The sequence below is a fragment of the Natrix helvetica genome (assembly GCF_964273705.1).
Source record: "Natrix helvetica genome assembly, chromosome: 16".
NCBI classification, from domain to species: domain Eukaryota; kingdom Metazoa; phylum Chordata; class Lepidosauria; order Squamata; family Natricidae; genus Natrix; species Natrix helvetica.
The window spans coordinates 5,313,646-5,332,749 of record NC_138563.1 but is presented as its reverse complement, the minus strand read 5'-3'; the positions used below and the strand labels follow the sequence as shown (position 1 = coordinate 5,332,749).

General features: G+C 47.4%; 1 protein-coding gene across 1 annotated transcript; it reads left to right on the top strand.

Moving 5' to 3' along the window:
- The first annotated feature begins 1,347 nt into the window (after positions 1–1,347).
- Positions 1,348–12,721, top strand: LOC309399793 (uncharacterized protein). The gene is made up of 4 exons (XM_081967905.1): positions 1,348–1,607; positions 2,952–3,565; positions 10,249–10,441; positions 11,934–12,721. Exons 1-4 carry the CDS (start codon positions 1,544–1,546, stop codon positions 12,587–12,589), a joined length of 1,527 nt encoding a protein of 508 aa, XP_081824031.1. The 5' UTR covers positions 1,348–1,543; the 3' UTR covers positions 12,590–12,721.
- The last annotated feature ends 6,383 nt before the right edge of the window (positions 12,722–19,104 follow it).

Here is a 19,104-nt window from a genome sequence, read left to right as displayed (position 1 = left end):
TTATCCTCCCTCCCTTCTTTTCTGTCTCCCCCTTCCAAATCTCCTTCCTTTCTCCTTCCCTTGCTCCCTTCCTTGCTCCCTTCCTTCCCCCTTCCTTTCCCCATTCCCTTCCCCTTCCAATTTTTCTCCCTTCCTCTTCCAATTCTCCTCCCTTCTTCCCTCCCTCCCTCTTCCATTCCCCTTCCAATTCTCCTCTCTCCCTCCCTTCTTCCCTCCCTCCCTCCCTTCCCCCTCGGCTTCCAATTCCCTTCCTTCCCTCCCTCCTTCTTCCAGCCTTCTTTCCTCCCTTACTCAGCTTGGCCCGTTCTCATACATTCCCCCCAAAACCACTTGAACATCCGATGTGGGATTCAAGCTTGCTCCCTTCCCTGTCCTTGAACGGAGAGGAACCCCTTCCTCAAAGCCACCTGCCTCTCTTTTAGGAAAGAATTTGGGGGACACAACGGCCAGCTGAGGAAACAGCACAATGATCTCTGTTGGTGCTTGGACAGCTGAGGGTCCCAAACCCAAGGTTGAATGTCCTCAAAAGACGTAAGGCACCCCCTCTTTCTTCACCCATCCTCTTCTGGACCAGGAGTGTCCAATCTTGCAAAGACCTGTGGACTTCAATTCCGGACAGTCTTAGTCTAGTTTTTTTTCTGACCTTCAAAGGAACGTCCCACCCGGGACACCCCAAAAACAGCCACCAAGACACGTCCAAGGGTGGAGCCAAACTCAACGGAAGGGCCCTCCGAGCTGTTTTGATTGGGCATCTCATCGGTTAAGATAAAAACCGAGCCCCTAATATATCTCTAAACATCAGGGGTAGAATTCAGCCGGTTCGGACCGGTTCAGGCAAACTGGATATTAATTTTAATCTGGTTTGCCGAACCGCCCACACCGCCCTGCCCCTCACGGGAGTCTCCACGCAGCCCTGTTATCATGCCAGGTAAGTGCAGGGGCTGTGTGGAAGTACCGGAAGTCCAGAAATGGCCCTGTTTCTGTCTTCTGGAGGGCCTCCAGAGCCTGGGAGAGGCACTTTTCACCCTCCCGGAGGCTCGCAAAAAGCCTCCGGAGCCTTGGGAGGGTGAAAAACGGGCCTACCGAAAGTCCAGAAACAGATTAGCTTCCGGAGGCTGTGGGAGGCCCTTTTCACCCTCCCGGAGGCTCAAAGAACATCCCCAGAGCCCGGGGAGGGTGAAAATGGCCCCTTCCCGCAGCCATGGTGCAAGAAGCAGACTAGGCCACGCCCACCCAGCAACCCGGCAGAGAATTGCTAAAATTCTTCAATCCCGCGCCTGCTACCCATGCAGTAGTTAAGTAACACATTATGTACAGTAGAGAACATGTTGCAATGTAAATACTTTTTCGGGGAAAGTCCAAGGAAGAACCTTACGGTTAATAATCCCCTTCGTCCTGAGTTCAAGAGAAATAGGCAAGCGACAACCCTGAGTTTCCTCTTTGGAAGAGGGGAATTGGACCTGCGAGGAGGACACATCTCCGTGCCCAAGGACACCAGAAGAAGAGTTCCTGCGGCCAGCCGGCTCCTCCATTGTCCACCAAGATGGCCCTCCTTCCGTCCCTCCTTCTTATCCTCGCCTGCCTGTCAGGATCCTTTGGCCAAAAAGGTGAGGAGCAGCTCCACCTGTCTGTGGAGGGTCCTCTGGTCTCCAGAAACCGGGTGAAATCAGTTGAGCTTTTCATTGCCATGGCTCTCAGTGGGTCTGTTGGAGCTTCTGTTCAGGGTGGAGTTGTTGGTCAGGTAGAATGTCAAATGTTAGGACTGTGGGTTGATTTCCTCACAGGATCCTTCTGAGGTAGCTTCAGCCCAAGCCCAGGTAGGAGTCTCCATGAGTAAGGAGGGATCTGAACTCCTGTCCACCACTTCCCTTCCTTCCTTCCTTCTTTCCTTCCTTCCTTCCTTCTTTCCTTCCTTCCTTCCTTCCTTCCTTCCTTCCTTCCTTCCTTCCTTCCTTCCTTCTTTCCTTTCTTCCCCTTCCATCCACACCTCATCTCATCTATCTCCCTTTTCCCTTCCTTTCTGCCTCCCTCCTCCCTCCCTTCCTCCGTCCTTCTCCTTCCTTCCTTCCTACCCCTTCCATCCACACCTCATCTCATCCATCTTCTCCCTCCCTCCCTCCTTCCTTCCTTCTTCCCCCCTCCCTCCTTGCCTCCCTCTCTTCCTCCCTCCCTCCCCCTACCTCTCTTCCTCCTTTGTTCCTTCTTATCCCTTCTACCACACCTCATCTCATCTATCTCCTCCCTCCCTCCCTCCCTCCTCCCCCTTCCTTCCCTCTCTTCCTCCCTCCCTCTCTTCCTATCTCTCTTCCCCTTACTTCTTCCCTCCCTCCATCCTTCCTTCCTACTTCCTCCCTCCTTCCTTCCCTCTCTCCCTCCCTCTCCCTATCTCTCTTCCTCCTTCCTTCCTTCCTACTTCCTCCCTCTCTTCCTCCTTCCTTCCTACCCCTTCCATCCACACATCTCATCTATCTCCTCCCTCCCTCCTTCCTACTTCCTCCCTCCTTCCCTCCCTCCCTCTCTTCCTATCTCTCTTCCTCCTTCCACCCTTCCACTCTCCCTCTTTTCTTCTTCCTTCCTCCCTCCCTCCGTACATCTTTCTCCTTCTTTCCTTCCTACCCCTTCCATCCACACTTCATCTCATCTACCTCCTCCTTCCTTCCTTTCTTCACCCTCCCTCCCTCCTTCCTTCCTCCCTGTTCTCATTGTTGGCCCTTAGATCCTAGGAATTTCCAAAGCACGAAACGTCCCCCGTTCCCTGTACTTGAACTGAGGGGAAGCTCTTCTTCAAGACCTCCTAAAAAACTTAGGTTGGTGATTCCTAGTTGGATGGACTTCATTTGATGGCCTCTCTGCTTTACTTTGTGCTGGGCATAAACTGGCCATGGGCCATGACCCACCCCGCTCTACAAGGCTGGTGTCTGTTGACCGGGATCCCTTTTGTCCCCTTCTAGATCTCTGGAACAAGGTCTTTGCATTCCCAGCATCATCAGCCACCTCCGCCGTGGTTCTCCACGTCTCCAACCAGCAGCCCTTGACCAAGCTGACCGTCTGTTTGAGATACTACACCCTCCTCTCCCGTCCATACAGCCTCTTCTCTTACGCCACCCAGTCAAATGATAATGACTTTCTGATTATCAAGTTCTTCCCTGACACATATTACATTTATGTTGGGGGTTCAGTGGTAAGTTTCAGGGTTGCCAAGAAGGAGAAACCGAGCTGGGACCACATCTGCGTGTCATGGGACTCTACCAATGGGCTGGTCCAGTTTTGGCTCAACGGGGTACCCCTCCCTCGACAGGGGCTGAAAAGGGGCTACAGCATCAGCCCCCAGGCCTCCATCGTGCTGGGGCAGGACCAGGATAACTTCGGAGGGGGCTTTGACTTCAACCAGTCCTTCGTGGGGGAGATCTCGGACGTCAACCTGTGGGCCCGGGTGCTGACCCCCGTTGGGATTAGAATGGTCAGGAACAGCATTGATCCTCACGACCCGGTTATATACTGGAGGTCCCTGAGCTACACCATCAAGAACGAGGTCTTTGTGGAGGATTTCCTGACTCCCCAAGGGGTATGAAAGAAAGGAAGGAAGGAAGGAGGGAAGGAAGAAAAGAAGGAAGGAAGGAAGAAACAATAGAAAAGAAAAAACAAAAGAAAAATTCTTTGTGAAAAAAAATCTTTATTTCTGCAATGGAATACAAATTGAATGATAGGCAAGAACATGAGAAGGACGTGTGAGCATTATAATTTCTTTATCAATAAAATTAGGGGGTTTTTGGGGTGTCATGTTAGTTTGAATGTTCTTTGTGGATTCTCCTTATTGGAAAAGAAATGCTAAATGCAGGTCTGGGGGCCCACAATACTACATAAAGAATCTACAGATAGAATCTTGCAAGCCCTGCGTGAGTCTTTTTCTTCCTTCTTCCCTTTCTCTCTTTGTTCTTTTCCTCCCTCCCTCCCTCCCTTCCCCTTCCAATTCTCCTTCCTTTCTTCCTTCCCTTCCTCCCTCCTTCCCCTTCCAATTGTCCTCCCTGCCTTCCTTCCTTCCCTCCCTCCCTCCTTCCCTTCCCCTTCCAATTCTCCTTCTTTCCCTCCCTCCCTCCTTCCTCCCTTCCTTCCTTCCTCCTTCCCATTCCCCTTCCAATTGTCCTCCCTACCTCCCATTCCCAGCTTTCCCAAAGAATGGGAAAGGCCTGCCCCCTGGTGTCTTACTTTGGCATTTGCACCTTAAAAGGAAACAAACTGTATATACCAAAGGTCTGAAATAGGAGCGCCCTCTGTTGGCTCAGTTCCGCTGTCCCTCCAATAAAGGGACGTTAAAGAAGTGTAGGATCCAATTTGTGTCCGTCACCAAGACTCAAAGTTTGGTCTTCCAAGCTCTTAGAAGAATCTTAGAAGGTGTCCGACCTGATGGAGAACTGAAGCCCATCAACGCTGGTGCCCAACTCCTTTCTCACCAAAATGTGTGTGTTAAAGAATCCCAAAGATGTCTTTTTTTCCCAAGAAGCAACTGGACTTTCTGGTTTTCCTTTGAAGATCTTTCGCTTCTCATCCAAGCAACTTGGAGAGCTGAGGAAGCTTCTTGGAGGAGAAGCGAAACGCCTTCAAAGAAAAACAAGGCAATCCTGCAGTTCAACCATGACCTGGATGAATCTCCATAGACATGTGTGGGTAAAGAGGTAAACGTTCGCCCTCTAGTGGTTCGGTGGGGGAGCTGCACCTTTAAACAGAGCAGCAACAATTCGGCCCTCTGGTGGATCTGCCCGGCCATTGCACCCGTAGAAGGAAACACCATCTTTTCCCACAGTGAAAACTTTGTGTTGCTGGTTGCCAACAACCGGTTGTGAAAATAATACCGATACTGGAGGATTGTGGTTTTCCTTTTCAGCACCAATCTTTCCTGCATAATTCTTCTTTTAAAATTTAAAATTAAAAGGGTGTGGGGGGGGATTGAAAATTTTTAGCAACCGGTTCTCTGATTGCTGGGCGGACGTAGCCATGCACCATGCTGGAGGAGAGGGGCGTTTTCAGCCTCCCCAGGCTCCAGAGGCTTTCTTCACGCTTCCGGGAGGGCGAAAATGGCTTCCCCTGGGCTCTGGAGGCTGGAAACAGGCCCATTTCTGGACTTTCGGGAGGCCTATTTTTCAACCTCCCAGAGCCTGTGCACAGGCTCTGCACTTCCCTCGCATCCAAAATGGGCCAAAATGGAGACTCTTGGGAGGGGCGGGGCAGGGCGGGGTCAGCCACTCCTTACAACTACCAGTTTGGCGAACCAGATTAAAATTAACACCCGGTTCACGCGAACCGGTCCAAACAGGCTGAATCCTACCCCTGGACTGTGTATCTACCTGACTTTTGTGTTGGAAGATCACAAATCTAAAAAAAATGTCTTTTGAAACACTTAAGCGGTCCTCACTTAACAACTGTCTACTTATCAATTGTTTGAAGTTGTTTTGGGAACTTGGCCACCAACTCATCTTTTCAACCAGTTGCAACGTTTGGCGATCATATAACCACAATTTGTGTCATTTTTTTTTTTTTGCCCGTTTCCGGCCAAATTCCCCCGCAAAAACAATCATCCTTAGAAATAAATGCTTTCGCTGAACAACCACACACACACACAAAAGGTGTGAAATTGTGCATGGTGACGGGGTGCCTTGACTTATGACCATAATGATTTATAATAGAAATTTGTGGGTCCTTTATGGTCATAAGTTGAGGATTATCTGTTAGAATATTCATGGCTGGGAGAGACATGGTAACAAAGTCAGCCAATGAATAGGCATAGCAACTAAGTCAGCCAAAGGGAGCTTAAACAGATCTGAATCTGTGCTGAGACTTGATACTGAAACGACTCTGTCTGCTCTGAACTCAAAAAGGAAACTAACTGTCCTCTCCTGCTTGTGTTCAGCTTGTAACATCCACCACGTTGAAATAATCTACTATTGGTATTGTACATTTATTCCTCTGTTATGCATATAAACAAGTTAATGAATCCAGCTGAATCAGATATCTCTGTGTGCTTTCTGGATGTGATTTTTTCTGCAACAAACTCTGACACTACCGGAAAACTCCTTCAAGATTTCACTAAAGTAGAAGGCTGTTTGTGATCTACACAAACAGGAGATAAGAAAGTGAGGTTGATGGAAGCTAATCGGGAGAGAAGCAACCTAGAACTTCCTAACAGTGGGAACAATTAACCAGTGGAACGACTTGCCACTAGAAGCTGTGGGTTCTCCATCACCGGAGGCTTTCCAAAAGAGATTGGCTCACCAATTGTCTGAAGTGGTGTAGGGTTTCCTGCTTGAGCAAGGGGTCGGACTAGAAGACCTCCAAGGTCTCTTCCAACTCTGTTATTCTGATATTAATAAATCTATCCTGTGAGGGGGAGACTCAAGGGAATGAAGTTGAAAACATCTAGAAAGAGAAGAAAACGGAGCTTCAACAGTTGAAGTACAAAGTGACGTTGTCAGCCTCTGTTTCGCTATTTGCTTTCGGCTGCCATTGAAACGGGGAGGAGAGGGGGGCTGGTATTTGGGAGGGGAAGTTTAAGTACAGGAGAGATTGTAAAAAGGGAGTTTTGGTCTCACCGTCTACTGTGCATGCTGGAGATTAGCGCTTGGTGTCGATCAAGGCCAAATGTCCTGCATACCAACCTGATGATGCTCCTTGAAGATGGAACTCACATGACACCTGAGGGATTTAAAGATTGGACACTGGGATGAGGGTTTCCAGGGGAAGGGGGTTTGGTCACATATGGATGTGTATGATTTCGCGCGCTTTTGCCTCAGATCTTGCTTTGCTTAGCTGCTATCTTTTTATAACCAGTAAAAGTACTCTTAGTTCTGCAAAATGGAGTTAAGTGGTTTCTTTCTTGGTTGCTGAGGGAGGCCGGCTCGACAGACGTGGGATGTCAGAAACATTTGAACCCTAATCCCCACCTCATCTGCGATGATCGAGAGGGACCTTTCCTTGTTTGCTTTGAGCACTTCTTGTACCTTGTTGCACCGAACGTACAGTGATGTCTGTCCTGTTGGGTTGGTGTGACCTGTATCAAAGGCCAAACCTGAGAGGACATCAACAACATCAGAGTTATCTTGATAGGACTCAGAGGGGGGGAAAAACACGCAAAAGAATTAATGAGAAGATGTTGGATAGCCATCTGTCTGAAACGGTATAGGGTTTCCTGCCTAGGCAGGGGGTTGGACTAGAAGACCTCCAAGGTCCCTTCCAACTCTGCTATTGTATTATAGATTAAATTGCAAACAAATGGACCCTTTAGTGAAGAGCCAGTTAGGATGTATTAAGCTGTTCAAAAAGTAGGCAAATTGGGTATTGCCTTCGTCCCTGCCTCCCTCTGTCATCCTCACTCCTTCTCATTCTCTCTTCTCTCCCTCCCTCTCTTCCTTTTCTCCTCCTTTTTCCTGAATTGCAACACTCACAACTATACCCCTGGTTCCATAAAACATCACTCATGCACCCAATTTGGAGGCTGCTCAAATCTTTGGGATTTCCAGTTGCTTCTCTGAAATTCCAGACAAGAAAAAATAATAATAATGCCGGGTGAAGATGTTATACACGGATGAATTTATTAAAAGGCAGCTGACCTTTTTTTTTTTGCTAGAAATCAGCATCTACTTCCAATTTCTTGCAAAGCAAAAAAAAAACCCGCTTCGCGGTGAACCATGGCTTTGCTTAAGAACCACAGAGATCACTTAATGACCCCCCTGTTTGCTTTATGACCGCAGGGTTTGCTTCACCATTGCTGCAAAAAAGTTAATAAAATTAGGTCTGGTCATGTGGTGATCTGATTTACGACCGTCACAACTTAGAACTCTAATTGCAGGAGTCGATTACGGTTTTATTTGGGGAAAAATAAAGCTTGTTCCTGGATATTTGAAGATTTCGCTGTCTTTTCTCACCTGACTTTGATTTTTTTGGGGGGGTTGAAGTATCCACAATTATTCTGGCACAAAGCTAAAGGGATTGTATTCCTTCAAAAACTTCAAAAAAGTATTAATGTATCAATAATCATAGCGTGATATTATGAGCCTCTTAATCTAAAGTAACGGTAAAGGTTCCCCTCAAACATATGTTTTTATCGTTCCCGACTTTAGGGGGCGGTGCTCCTCTCCTTTTCAAAGCTGAAGAGCCAGCACTGTCCGAAGACGTCTCCGTGGTCATGTGGCCGGCATGACTCAACACCGAAGGCGCACGGAACGCTGTTCCCTTCCCACCAAAGGTGGTTCCTATTTTCCTACTTGCATTTTTAACTTGCTTTCGAACTGCTAGGTTGGCAGAAGCTGGGACAAGTCACAGGAGCTCACTCCGTTACGCGGCGCTAGGGATTCGAACCGCCGAACTGCCAACCTTTCTGATCTAAAGGTGCCTTATTTTATATCGTGATGTTATAATTGATTAGTTGATAACTGGGTATTTATTTATCCCAACCCTCCTTCCATGTACGTTGCTGCAATTTCTAACGTTGGATTTCCCCCCTTACCAGTGGGAGCTCCCTTGCAGAGTGATGTGAAGCCATTACAACGGCAACTGTACAGTAGAAGCCATATATATATATATATATATATATATATATATATATATATATATATATATATATATATATATATATATATATATATATATATATATATATATATATATATATATATATTAGTAGAATTCTACTGCTATTTTAACGCTGTGTGTATACTGGTTTTAATGGCAGGCACTTAATATGTTCATTTAACGCTTACTACCATGAGTGCTAACCATGCGATCCATGCATATAAAAATACAGGAGATAATCGGGGAGTGAGGAAGACAGGACAGGATTCCGACAGAAGAGAATATTTGTAACTTACGGTTGAAATAAGGAGTCCTTGGTGCTCTCCAAATGTAGCTGTGCTCTTGCAGACATTTCATGACCCAACTAGGTCATATCATCAGTGCTAGAAGGGGGTGGGGTTTGCTGGCCCTGTCAATGTTGGTAGGAATGGCTCCTTGGCGTTGGTACTTGACCAACAATTGTTTACTACTTGATTGTTGGTCTAGTGTTACTCTTGGTGTTAAACTCTGCCCATGTAGTGTTGATTGCTGGTGAGGGGATACTCTCCTGGGGTATATAAACAATACCCCAGTCAAGGAACTACCAATGCAGACAAACAGGCTAACATCAAACAATGGCTTGATCAAAGAACCACCGGGAACGTGCCCACCAACACTGACAGGGCAAACTACCAGTACCAAGGTTGGCAACCCACGGCTCTGGAGCTGCATGTAGATCTCTGCTGTGGCTCCCTGTCGCCGGTTGGCACCACAATTTTGAGAGGATCTTCTGGTTGGGGGGGGGAAGCATGGTGCGCCAGGAGGAGACTCTATGGTGGGGGAACCCAACATCCGGTTGGCTCCAGAATCGAAAGGGGGCTTCTGGTTAGGACCTTTGTGGCTCTTTGAGTATTTAAGGTTGCTGACCCCTGCACTAGTATATAAAAGTAAAAGCGAACTCCTTTCTTTTTTAGCCCTGATAATGTTAGCTAGTTGGGTCATGAAATGTCTGCAAGCATGGAAGCTCAGAGGGCACCATGGAAGCCATAGTCCTCTTTGTCCTCCTTCTCCTTCTCCTTCTCCTTCTCCTTCTCCTTCTCCTTCTCCTTCTCCTTCTCCTTCTCCTTCTCCTCCTCCTCCTCCTCCTCCTCCTCCTCCTCCTCCTCCTCCTCCTCCTCCTCCTCTCTCCTAACCCACTCCTTCTAGCACTGGTGATGTTACATAGTTAGGTCACGAAACATCTACAAGAAAACCACCAAGCTTAAAGAGCACCAGGAGTGACAAAATGGCTGAACCCTAAATGTGAGGGGCAACGGACCTCAAAAAGCGAGGGAAACTTATGGCTTCTTCCATTTGGCCGTTTGCCACCGCATTTCTGAAGAATCGAATTCAGAAGGTCCAGTTGAGTGATCAGGTTGGAGGTCTTCAAACCAATTTACTTTCCGTTCCCCCACCCCAACAAATTTGGACAATTGCCCTGCCTTGAAGGTCTGAACTGATTCAACGGATTCCAATGGAAAACGGGGAAGAGATTTGGGTGTGATCGAATGCGATCTGAAGGTCCCGGGTTTCGGCCGGTGATCTGGATGGATTTGAAGGACCAAAGATGACCGGAGTAAGATATGAGGCGGAGAGTTACATCCGACAGGTGTATGGTGGCCAGGAAAGGTAATCCAGAACGACGTTGCCTTGAGTTTCATAGCGCAGGTTGGACCACCCAAACATGGGCGAAGTGTACCTATAGCCATCAGTAGAGTTCCACATGTATACTTGTTGGATCTCTCCCTGGAAGAAAAGGTCCTCATGGTGAGCTCGCCCAATCTGGACCAAAGCATGAGGTTTGATGAAGTAGCCTCGACGTACCACCTTCCTGGCCAACGCTTTCCCATTGAACTCCAAGGTGAGGACTCCCGTCTCCGATGACCATCGGATGCAGATCTTCTGCCAGTCTTGGTAGGAATCGGGGACGCGGAAGCGCTGAGGCACACCGCCGATGTAGACCGTGTACCACCAGAACCCATCCAGGCCATGGAGCTTATAAATCAAGATTTCCTTGTCTTGGTCTTTGGTGGCATAGGAGAACAGGGCCTGTTTGGCTGGCGAGTCGGAGAAAGAGCAGAGGCAGACGCTGACGTTCTGGAGAAGGTCTTGAGATTGCTCCATGTCCAACGTCACGTAGCCTTTATGGGAGAAAATGAAGGAATATCCTTGCAGATCTGGGGGAAGGGAAAGAGAGAAGGCAGATTGATTAATGCTGTGTCGTAGTACATTTCCATCACACACTGTGCCCTGGGAAAACTCCAGCCAGGTGTTCTGACCGAGGCTTCCCGAGAGCCTGAAGCAAACACAAAGACAAAGAGAGACAGATAGACAGAGAGTTAGACAGAGAGAGACACAGACACAGAGACACACAGAGAGACACAAAGCGACAGACGGACAGACAGACAGAGATAAAGAGAGAGAAACATACACACAAACACACACAAAGACAGAGACAGACAGACAGAGACAGACAGACAGAGATAAAGAGAGAGAGAGAGACACACACACAAAGAGAGAGAGAGAGAGAGAGAGAGAGAGAGAGAGAGAGAGAGAGAGAGAGAGAGAGAGAGAGAGAGAGAAAATTGGAGTTAAAAATCAGCTAGAGGACAGAAAAGGGATGGGAAAAAAACCCCTGGGCATATCTGAAAAAAAAACAAAATATCTCCTTTATCTGGACTGGCAGGGAATTTAGACCCAACCCTTTTAAGTTCAGGATAAAAGTTCAGGAGGTCGGAGGCTGGACTCTGCAAAGCAGGCTTGGCTCCAGCCGGAGTTGATCTCCTCTTCTGAGTCCTTCTGGCGGAGGCCTTCAACATGAAGTCCTTCTTCTCTTTCCTTCTCCTTCTGTTGGGCCTGCTGGGGACTCTCTCCCAGGAAAGTGAGTATTGGCACGAAGGACTATGGAGAGTCTCAGCCAAGGTTGTCCCAAAGGTGTTTTTTTTCAAGAGGCAGCAGGACTTTCTTGGGTGTTTTATATCATAGAAATACCTTCAAAGACCAAATCCGTTCTTGGAGAACAGTAGTAGGAACATCTAGGCCTTCATTTTTCATTTCTTGTGCTTTCTGTTCTGCATCAGAGAGAAGGGGCACATTTCACAAAAACGGGGTTCCTTCTCCCAGGGCATTCTAGGAAAGATCAATGTCTATTTAAGGGAAAGGCTGAGTGGTCTTGATGTTGAGATATCAGAAAATGAGAAGACGAGAGAGATGTTTTTGGTCAGAAAGCTTTGTAGCGCCTCAATGTTGGTTGGGCGTAGGACTGTCAATGATTGAAGCAGAACGCATGCTTAGGACATGTTCCCTAGAGGGAGTCAAGACCATTCATGGTTCCTCTCTTGATTTCCTCCCAGATCTTGAAGGAAAAGCCTTTGTGTTCCCCTTGGCTTCAGAGATGGTCTTCGTGAAGTTGAAGATGGACCTCCAGGAGCCTCTGACCAGTTTCACTGTCTGCGAGAGGTTCCTGACGGAGGTTGTGCGTCCATTTGTCCTCTTCTCTTATGCCACCAAGGATGAAGACAATGAATTCTTGCTCCACACCAACAAGCAAAACCTCTTGAGCGTCTTCATGAAACAAGGGATCATCAGCTTCGACATCTCCAAAATGCCCGTCTCGTCCTCCTGCAAGGAGCACCTCTGTTTCACCTGGGAATCCAAGACCGGGTTGGCAGGTTTGTGGTGGAACGGGCAACCTTTACCTCGAAAAATCATCATGAAAAATCTCGTTGTCCAAGGCAACGCCTCCATCATCCTGGGACAAGAACAAGACTCCTTTGGGGGCGAGTTTGATGCCAACCAGTGCTTTGTGGGAGAGATGGAAGATGTCTATTTCTGGGACCGGGTCCTGCAACCGGATGAAATTTGCCGAGTTTGGCACAATCGGGTGGTGCCACATCCACTCATCAATTGGCGAGAACTGTACTACGAAGCCCACGGAGACGTCATCGTGGCCCCTTCCAACATCTGTGCCTGCCGAAGTGAGAAGGCCTGGATTCCCAAACGGGCATGAAAAATGAGCCCGTGGCCGAAAGTTTGGTTCCCGCCTGAGTGACTCAGTCAAGAGGGGGACAGCAATCGGCCATCTTTCGGTTATGGAAGACACCGACTTTCTCCCGCGGAAAGACCTTTCCCGTACATAAAAGCTGCTGGTTTGCTTCATTTGTCTAGAGAATGTTTGGGCTGTGTTTTGGAAGTGCAGGTGTTACGTGTGAGTTTGTTTGTGTGTGTGTCTGAGAGAAAGAGAGAGAGACACACAGACACACACACACACACAGACAGACAGACAGACAGAGAGACACACACAGAAAGACAGAGACAGAGACAGGGAGAAGAAGAAGAATGGAAGGAAGGAAGATGAGAAGGAGGGAGGAAGGAAGTAACATGGGAGGGAGGGAGGAAGATGGGAGGGGGGAGGAAGAAAGGAAGATGGGATGGAGTGATGGAAGAAGGAAGGAAGATGAGAAAGAGGGAGGGAGGATGAGAGAGATGAAGGAAAGGAGGGAGGCAGATGGGAGAGGGAGGAAGAAAGGAAGATGGGATGGCATGACGGAAGAAGGAAGGAAGGAAGATGTTGGAAGGAGGAAGGAAGGAAGGGTGGGAGGAAGAATGGATGGCTGGAAGGAAGGAAGATGAGAGGGAGGGAGGAGGAAAATGGGAGGGAGGGAGGAAAGAAGGAAGGAAGGAAGGAAGGAAGGAAGGTGGGAGGTAGAATGGATAGCTGCAAGGAAGGAAGGAAAATGAGAGGGAGGGAGGGAGGAAGGAAGGAAAGAAGGCAGGAGGAAGAGAATGGGCGGCTGGAAGGAAGGAAGATGAGAGGGAGGAAGGAAGGAAGAAGGGAGGGAGGAAAGAAGGAAGGAAGGAAGGAAAAAAGGTGGGAGGTAGTGTGGATGGCTAGAAGGAAGGAAGGAAGGAAGGCAAAGAAGGAAACAGAAAAAAAAGAAAGAAAATAGGAAAAGACAGCCAAAAGAAAGAAAGAAAGAGAAAGAAAGAAAATAATCAAAAGCTATCCTTTTGGCTAATGGGAATAACAGAACACAGAACATAGAATAATTGCGTTCTAATATAATAGGATAACAATATACTATTATATATTAGTATGCAGGATAATAGAATTATGAGAGTGTTCTGAGTTACACCGCAGATGTTAGCCAATCCTCCCTGTGGATACTCCGCCTTCACAGCCTTCCTTTCTTTCGTTCCCTTCGTTCCCTTCTCTTTTTCGGTCCTTGCCAAATCTCACAGCTCCATAAATTATATGTCGGCATAACATTAGCAGGTGTGGGATTTATGTACCTTGCGAAGCTTCCAGATCGGGCTAATTATCGGCCTGCGTGATGGTCTCTCCATTGCCTCCTGCAATTACACCTCCCCACCCCAGTGAAAAGCAGTGAGTGCGAATCTCTCCCTTTCTTCTCCTGGCTCCGATCGGGCTGGGAGCCCTTTGCCCTTCCTGGGAGAGCTTTGAGATTTGCGGTTAAAAGCCGCAAACACAACGGAGGGCTTGTATAAACAGAGGCATTGAGTCAACATCACGGGAAGCGTTAGTACCGCTTTATAAAGTCTTAGTAAGGCCAGTGGCTCAGGGGCTAAGACGCTGAGCTTGTCGATCAGAAAAGGTCGGCAGTTCAGCGGGTTCGAATCCCGAGCGCCGTGTAACGGAGTGAGCTCCCGTGACTTGTCCCAGCTTCTGCCAACCTAGCAGTTTGAAAGCAGGTAAAAAATGCAAGTAGGAAAATAGGAACCCCCTTTGGTGGGAAAGGAACAGCGAACAGGGAGGAAGGAAGGGAGAAAAAGAAGGAGAGGAAGGGTGGGAAGAAGGGAAGAAGGAAGGAAGGATGTAAGGAAAGAAAGGAGAAAGAAGAAAGTGGGAGAGGGAGAGGGAGGGAGAAAAAAAGAAGGAGAGGAAGGGAGGGAAGGGGGGAGGAAGGAAGGAAGAAAAAGAAGGAGAGGAAGGGAGGGAAGGGGGGAGGAAGAAAAGAAGGAGAGGAAGGGAGGAAAGAAGGGAGGGAAGGAGGGAGGAAGGAAGGAAGAAAAAGGAGGAGAGGAAGGGAGGGAAGAAGGAAAGAAGGGAGGGAAGGAGGGAGGGAGGAAGGAAGTAAAAGAAGGAGAGGAAGGGAGGGAAGAAGGGAGGGAGGCAGGGAAGGAAGGGAGGAGGAGGAAAAAGTGGAAGGGAGGGGAAGAGAGAATGGAAAAGGAGAGGAAGGGAGGGAAGAAGGAAGGAAGGGAGAAGGAGGAAAAGTGGAAGAGAGAATGGAAAGGAAGGAAGGAGTGAGAAGGGGGGAAGAAGGAACTGAAGGGCTGGGGAAGCAGACACAGCCCCTTGTGTGAATATCTAATATGTTGGAATAGATTATTCCTGAGAAATAATTTAAAAAAATCAGGAACGGAGCAAAGATGGGGAACATTCTCTCGGCAGGATCTTCCAGTCTGATCCTTCTTGGCTTTCCCTTCTCAAGGGCCGGTTATTGGGGAGTGGGCTCACTCCAAACTCTGGGTCCCGCAGTCCACTTTTCCCTGGACGTCGCCGGATGTGAAAAGCAAACCAGCTTTGCTCCCCTGCTCTTCTCAACGCATACAAAGAAAGGAAGTTGGAAAAACAAACGGTTTTTGATAGATTCCTTTTTTTTTAATTAATGTTAGGACGTCGCTTCTGCCTCCTGTTCTGAGTGGAAAAATGAAATATTTCCTTATCAGCATCTGCCCAAAGCAGCTGAATCTGCCCTGCTTCCTTTATGACTACCAACTAATTAAATAATTTGTATCACATAAATCATTTCCTTTCCCATTAACCTCCTATTAAAAGGAAGTGTCATTTTTATCCCTTATTTCCGATGTGCCACAGCCTTTCAGCTACCTACCGTCGTTAACCGCCTCCAAGTTCCAAGCCTATATAACACCGGGCCTTGACGTGGTTTCTTAAAAAACATGACAGCGCTCGTAATTCCAACAATATATGCTTTTCATTTGCCATGTCGTTCCATCTAAGGCCCACTTTCCTTCCCAAACTGCTGACTTATGAAGTGAACTTGAGCTTCCGCGGACTTGAGAGGGAAAGAAGAAAGGGAGAATGAGAGAGAGAGAGAGAGAGAGAGGAAGGACTAAGAGAGAGAATGAAGGGAAGAAAAAGAAAGCTAGAATGGGAGGGAGGAAAGAAGGAAGGAAGGAAGGAAAAAGGTGGGAGGTAGAATGGATTGGAGGAAGATCGGAGAGAGGGAGTGAGGAAGGAAGATGAGAGGGAGGGAGGAAGATGGGAGGGAGGGAGGAAGGGAAGTTAAGGAAAGGAAAAGAAAGGAAAGGAAAAGAAAGGGAGAATGGGAGGGAGGGAGGTAAGATTAAGAGAGGCGGAAGGGAAGGAAAAGAAAGGAAAAGAAAGGAAACAATGGGAGAAAGGAAGGACTAAGAAAGAGAGGGAAGGGAAGGGAAAGAAAGATAGAATGGGAGGGAGGGGGAAAGATTAAGAGAGAGAGGGAAGGAAAAGAAAGGAAAAGAGGAAAAGAAAGGAAAAGAAAGGAAAAGAAAGGAAAAGAAAGGGAGAATGGAGGGAGGAAAGAAGGACTAAGAGAGAGAGGGAAGGGAAGGAAAAGGAAGACAAGAAAGAAAAGAAAGGGAGAATGGAGGAAGGAAAGAAAGAAGGACGAAGAGAGAGAGGGAAGGAAAAGAAAGATAGAATGGGAGGGAGGAAGGAAAGATTAAGAGAGAGAGGGAAGGGAAGGAAAAGAAAGGAAAAGAGGGAGAACAGAGGGAGGAAGGAAAGAAGGACTAAGAGAGTGATGGAAGGGAAGGAAAGAAAAGAAAAGGAGGAAAGGCAAGTTAGAATGGGAGGGAGGAAGGAAGGACTAACAGAGAGAGAGAGAGAGAAGGAAGGGAAAAGAAAGGAAAAGAAAAAATGGGAGGGAGGAAGGAACAGAGAGAGAGAAGGAAGGGAAAAGAAAGGAAAAGAAAGAATGGGAGGGAAGGAGGAAGGACTGACAGAGAGAGGAAAGAAGCAGAAGTAAATGGATGAAAAAGGGACGGAAAGGAAAGGAAAACACGAAGTAAAGTAAAATACAAAGTAAAGAATAAAGTCAAAAGTCAAAAGTCAAATAGAAAGTCAAGTCATCCAATCTTCTGGGCCAGGAACTTTGGCCCTGCAAGTGGGTTTTAAGTCCTGCCCATCCATCTACCTTGGGCAAATCAACCAATACTCACTTTCCTGGAGAGCCGTTTTCGAGAGAGCGGCAAAAAGGAGCAGGCAGACCCACCACGGCCCCATCTTCTCCTTTCCCAGGGAAAAAGAGGTCGGAGAGGGAATTCGGTCCGCGGGAAACTGAGCTCGGCGGTGGCTGCAAAATGGCTTTTAAAACCAGCAGCTGGGCAAATATGTAGCCTCCAGGGCTGGGTCTAAATTTATCCTGCCCCGTGATTTCGGGTGGAATCCAAACCACAAATATTTGGGGTGGGCTTCAGGGTGTGTAGAAGTCATCCAGATGGGGCCAAAGGGGGTCTTTTTTTTAACTCAAGATTCTCGGTCATTCAGGCCATGGTTGTCCCCAAAGGGCTTTTCCCAAAATCAAACTGGACTTCCTTCGTTTCTCCTCGAAGACATTTTGCTTCGTCTGTTCTGGCGGGAGAATGGGAGGATTTCTATGTTTTTTGCAGTCCTCTGGGTCGTTCGCGCTCTCCCTGAGAGTCCCCGAAGACACTCGGAGGTTGATCTTCGCTCTCAGCAGGGGTGAAATGCTACCGGTTCGGACTGCTTCGCTCAAACCAGTAGTAAAAAACAACCACTACCGGTTCATATGAAGCGGTAGTAAAAAAAAATGCTACTGGTTCGGGCGAAACGGTATTTCCAACGATCAGCTGTGATGCGCTATTTATATTATATTGTATTAGAATTGGCGGATTTCCTGCTTTCTACCTAATCTAAATCGCGTGGCAGAGTGGATTCCCCCCTCCGACCCGCTGTTCTACTTACCTTTGCAGGCATGCTCGGTAGCAGGCTCCGCCCACATGCCCAGACGTCATCGCGGCCTGTTTTTGATGCTCTGTGCATGCGCGAAAGGTCCCGCGGTAGTGAAGGTAAGTTGATTTCACCCCTGGCCCTCAGGGTCACTTGAATAGTGCAAAAAAAACCAACAACTTTAGAACTGTTGAAAGGATTGTGTTTTTAATTTCTAAAGAAGAATTGTTTAACTCCTTCCTCGGGTAAATTAGGGAGCCGAGTTCGGGGATGTGAAAAATCTCCACCAAATGGCTGCTGATTTATTCTTAGGATTTCCAGTCAGAAAACTCTTCCTGAAGTGGAGTCCTTGACTTATAACTGACCCGAAGAAGGTGAATTACAATCCGGATCGGAAGTTTTTGATGATTGTACTCCCACTGCATGACTGCTTTTGGGGCGCTCAGTGACTGCATTTCCAGGCCATTTTTTTGCCCACCAATGGCTCAATTAATCTCTAGAACTGACCTCTATCACTTTCAGCTTTCAAAATAAAAATAAAAATAGAATGCTAACATACAACCTAACACTAGGTGGAGACAAGGAGTTCATTTTTTTCTTCCCATCTCTTGCTCCTGCCCTCTAGTGGCTCTTTAGATCTTTGCAACCCAGATCTAGGAAATTTTCTCCAGGATCATGGATGGCTGATTTGGGCCAGATCGATAGGTCCTTAAATTGCCTTCGATGGATTGGTTTCCTTCCCAAGGAACAAAATCAGGGCTTTGTATGTTGATCCTGGCGAAGTGTTAAGAGTCAGGCGCTTTCCAGCTAAAACCGCCTGTCAGCTGCTCCTATTGAAATGTCTCTTTATGAAATGGGATGACTCGACAAGATGTTGTTCCCCAAAAGTCAGCTATTTGGATTCTGCCTTGGGCAGACTGAAATGTTGATCTTGTTTTGGATGGTCAAGGGGGAAAATGCATCTCAGCTGGGCTGATCAAGGGTGACTTTGTTCTCCAAACAAATCCGTAATAACACAAACACCGTTTGGGTTCATGCGATGAGCTACACAGAAAACAATAAACTGTATTTGTTCTTAACATGGGGGCCTCTTTCGAGCCAAGATCTAGTTGGAACTCAGCTATTATCTGAGAAAATTGTTATGGAGGTCAGCCTTAACTTGCAAGGTTTGACAAGACTTCCTTCCTTCCTTCCTTCCTTCCTTCCTTCCTTCCTTCCTAACTTTGCCTTCTCCCTCCTCCTCCTTCTGTTCTCCTCTCTCCCTCCATCCCTCCTTTCTCACACAATTTCCCTTCCGTTTCCTTTTTCTCCCTCCTTCCTTCCTTCTCCTCCTTCTTCCTTGTCCTTCCTTCCTTTTTCCTTCCTTCCTTCCTTCTCCCTCCTCCTCCTGTTCTCTTTCCTTCCTTCGTTCCCCTCTCCTCCCTTCTATCTATCATCTATCTATCTATCTATCTATCTATCTATCTATCTATCTATCTATCTATCTATCTATCCCATCCATCCATCTATCTATCTATCTATCTATCTATCTATCTATCTATCTATCCATCCATCCATCTATTATCTATCTATCTATCTATCTATCT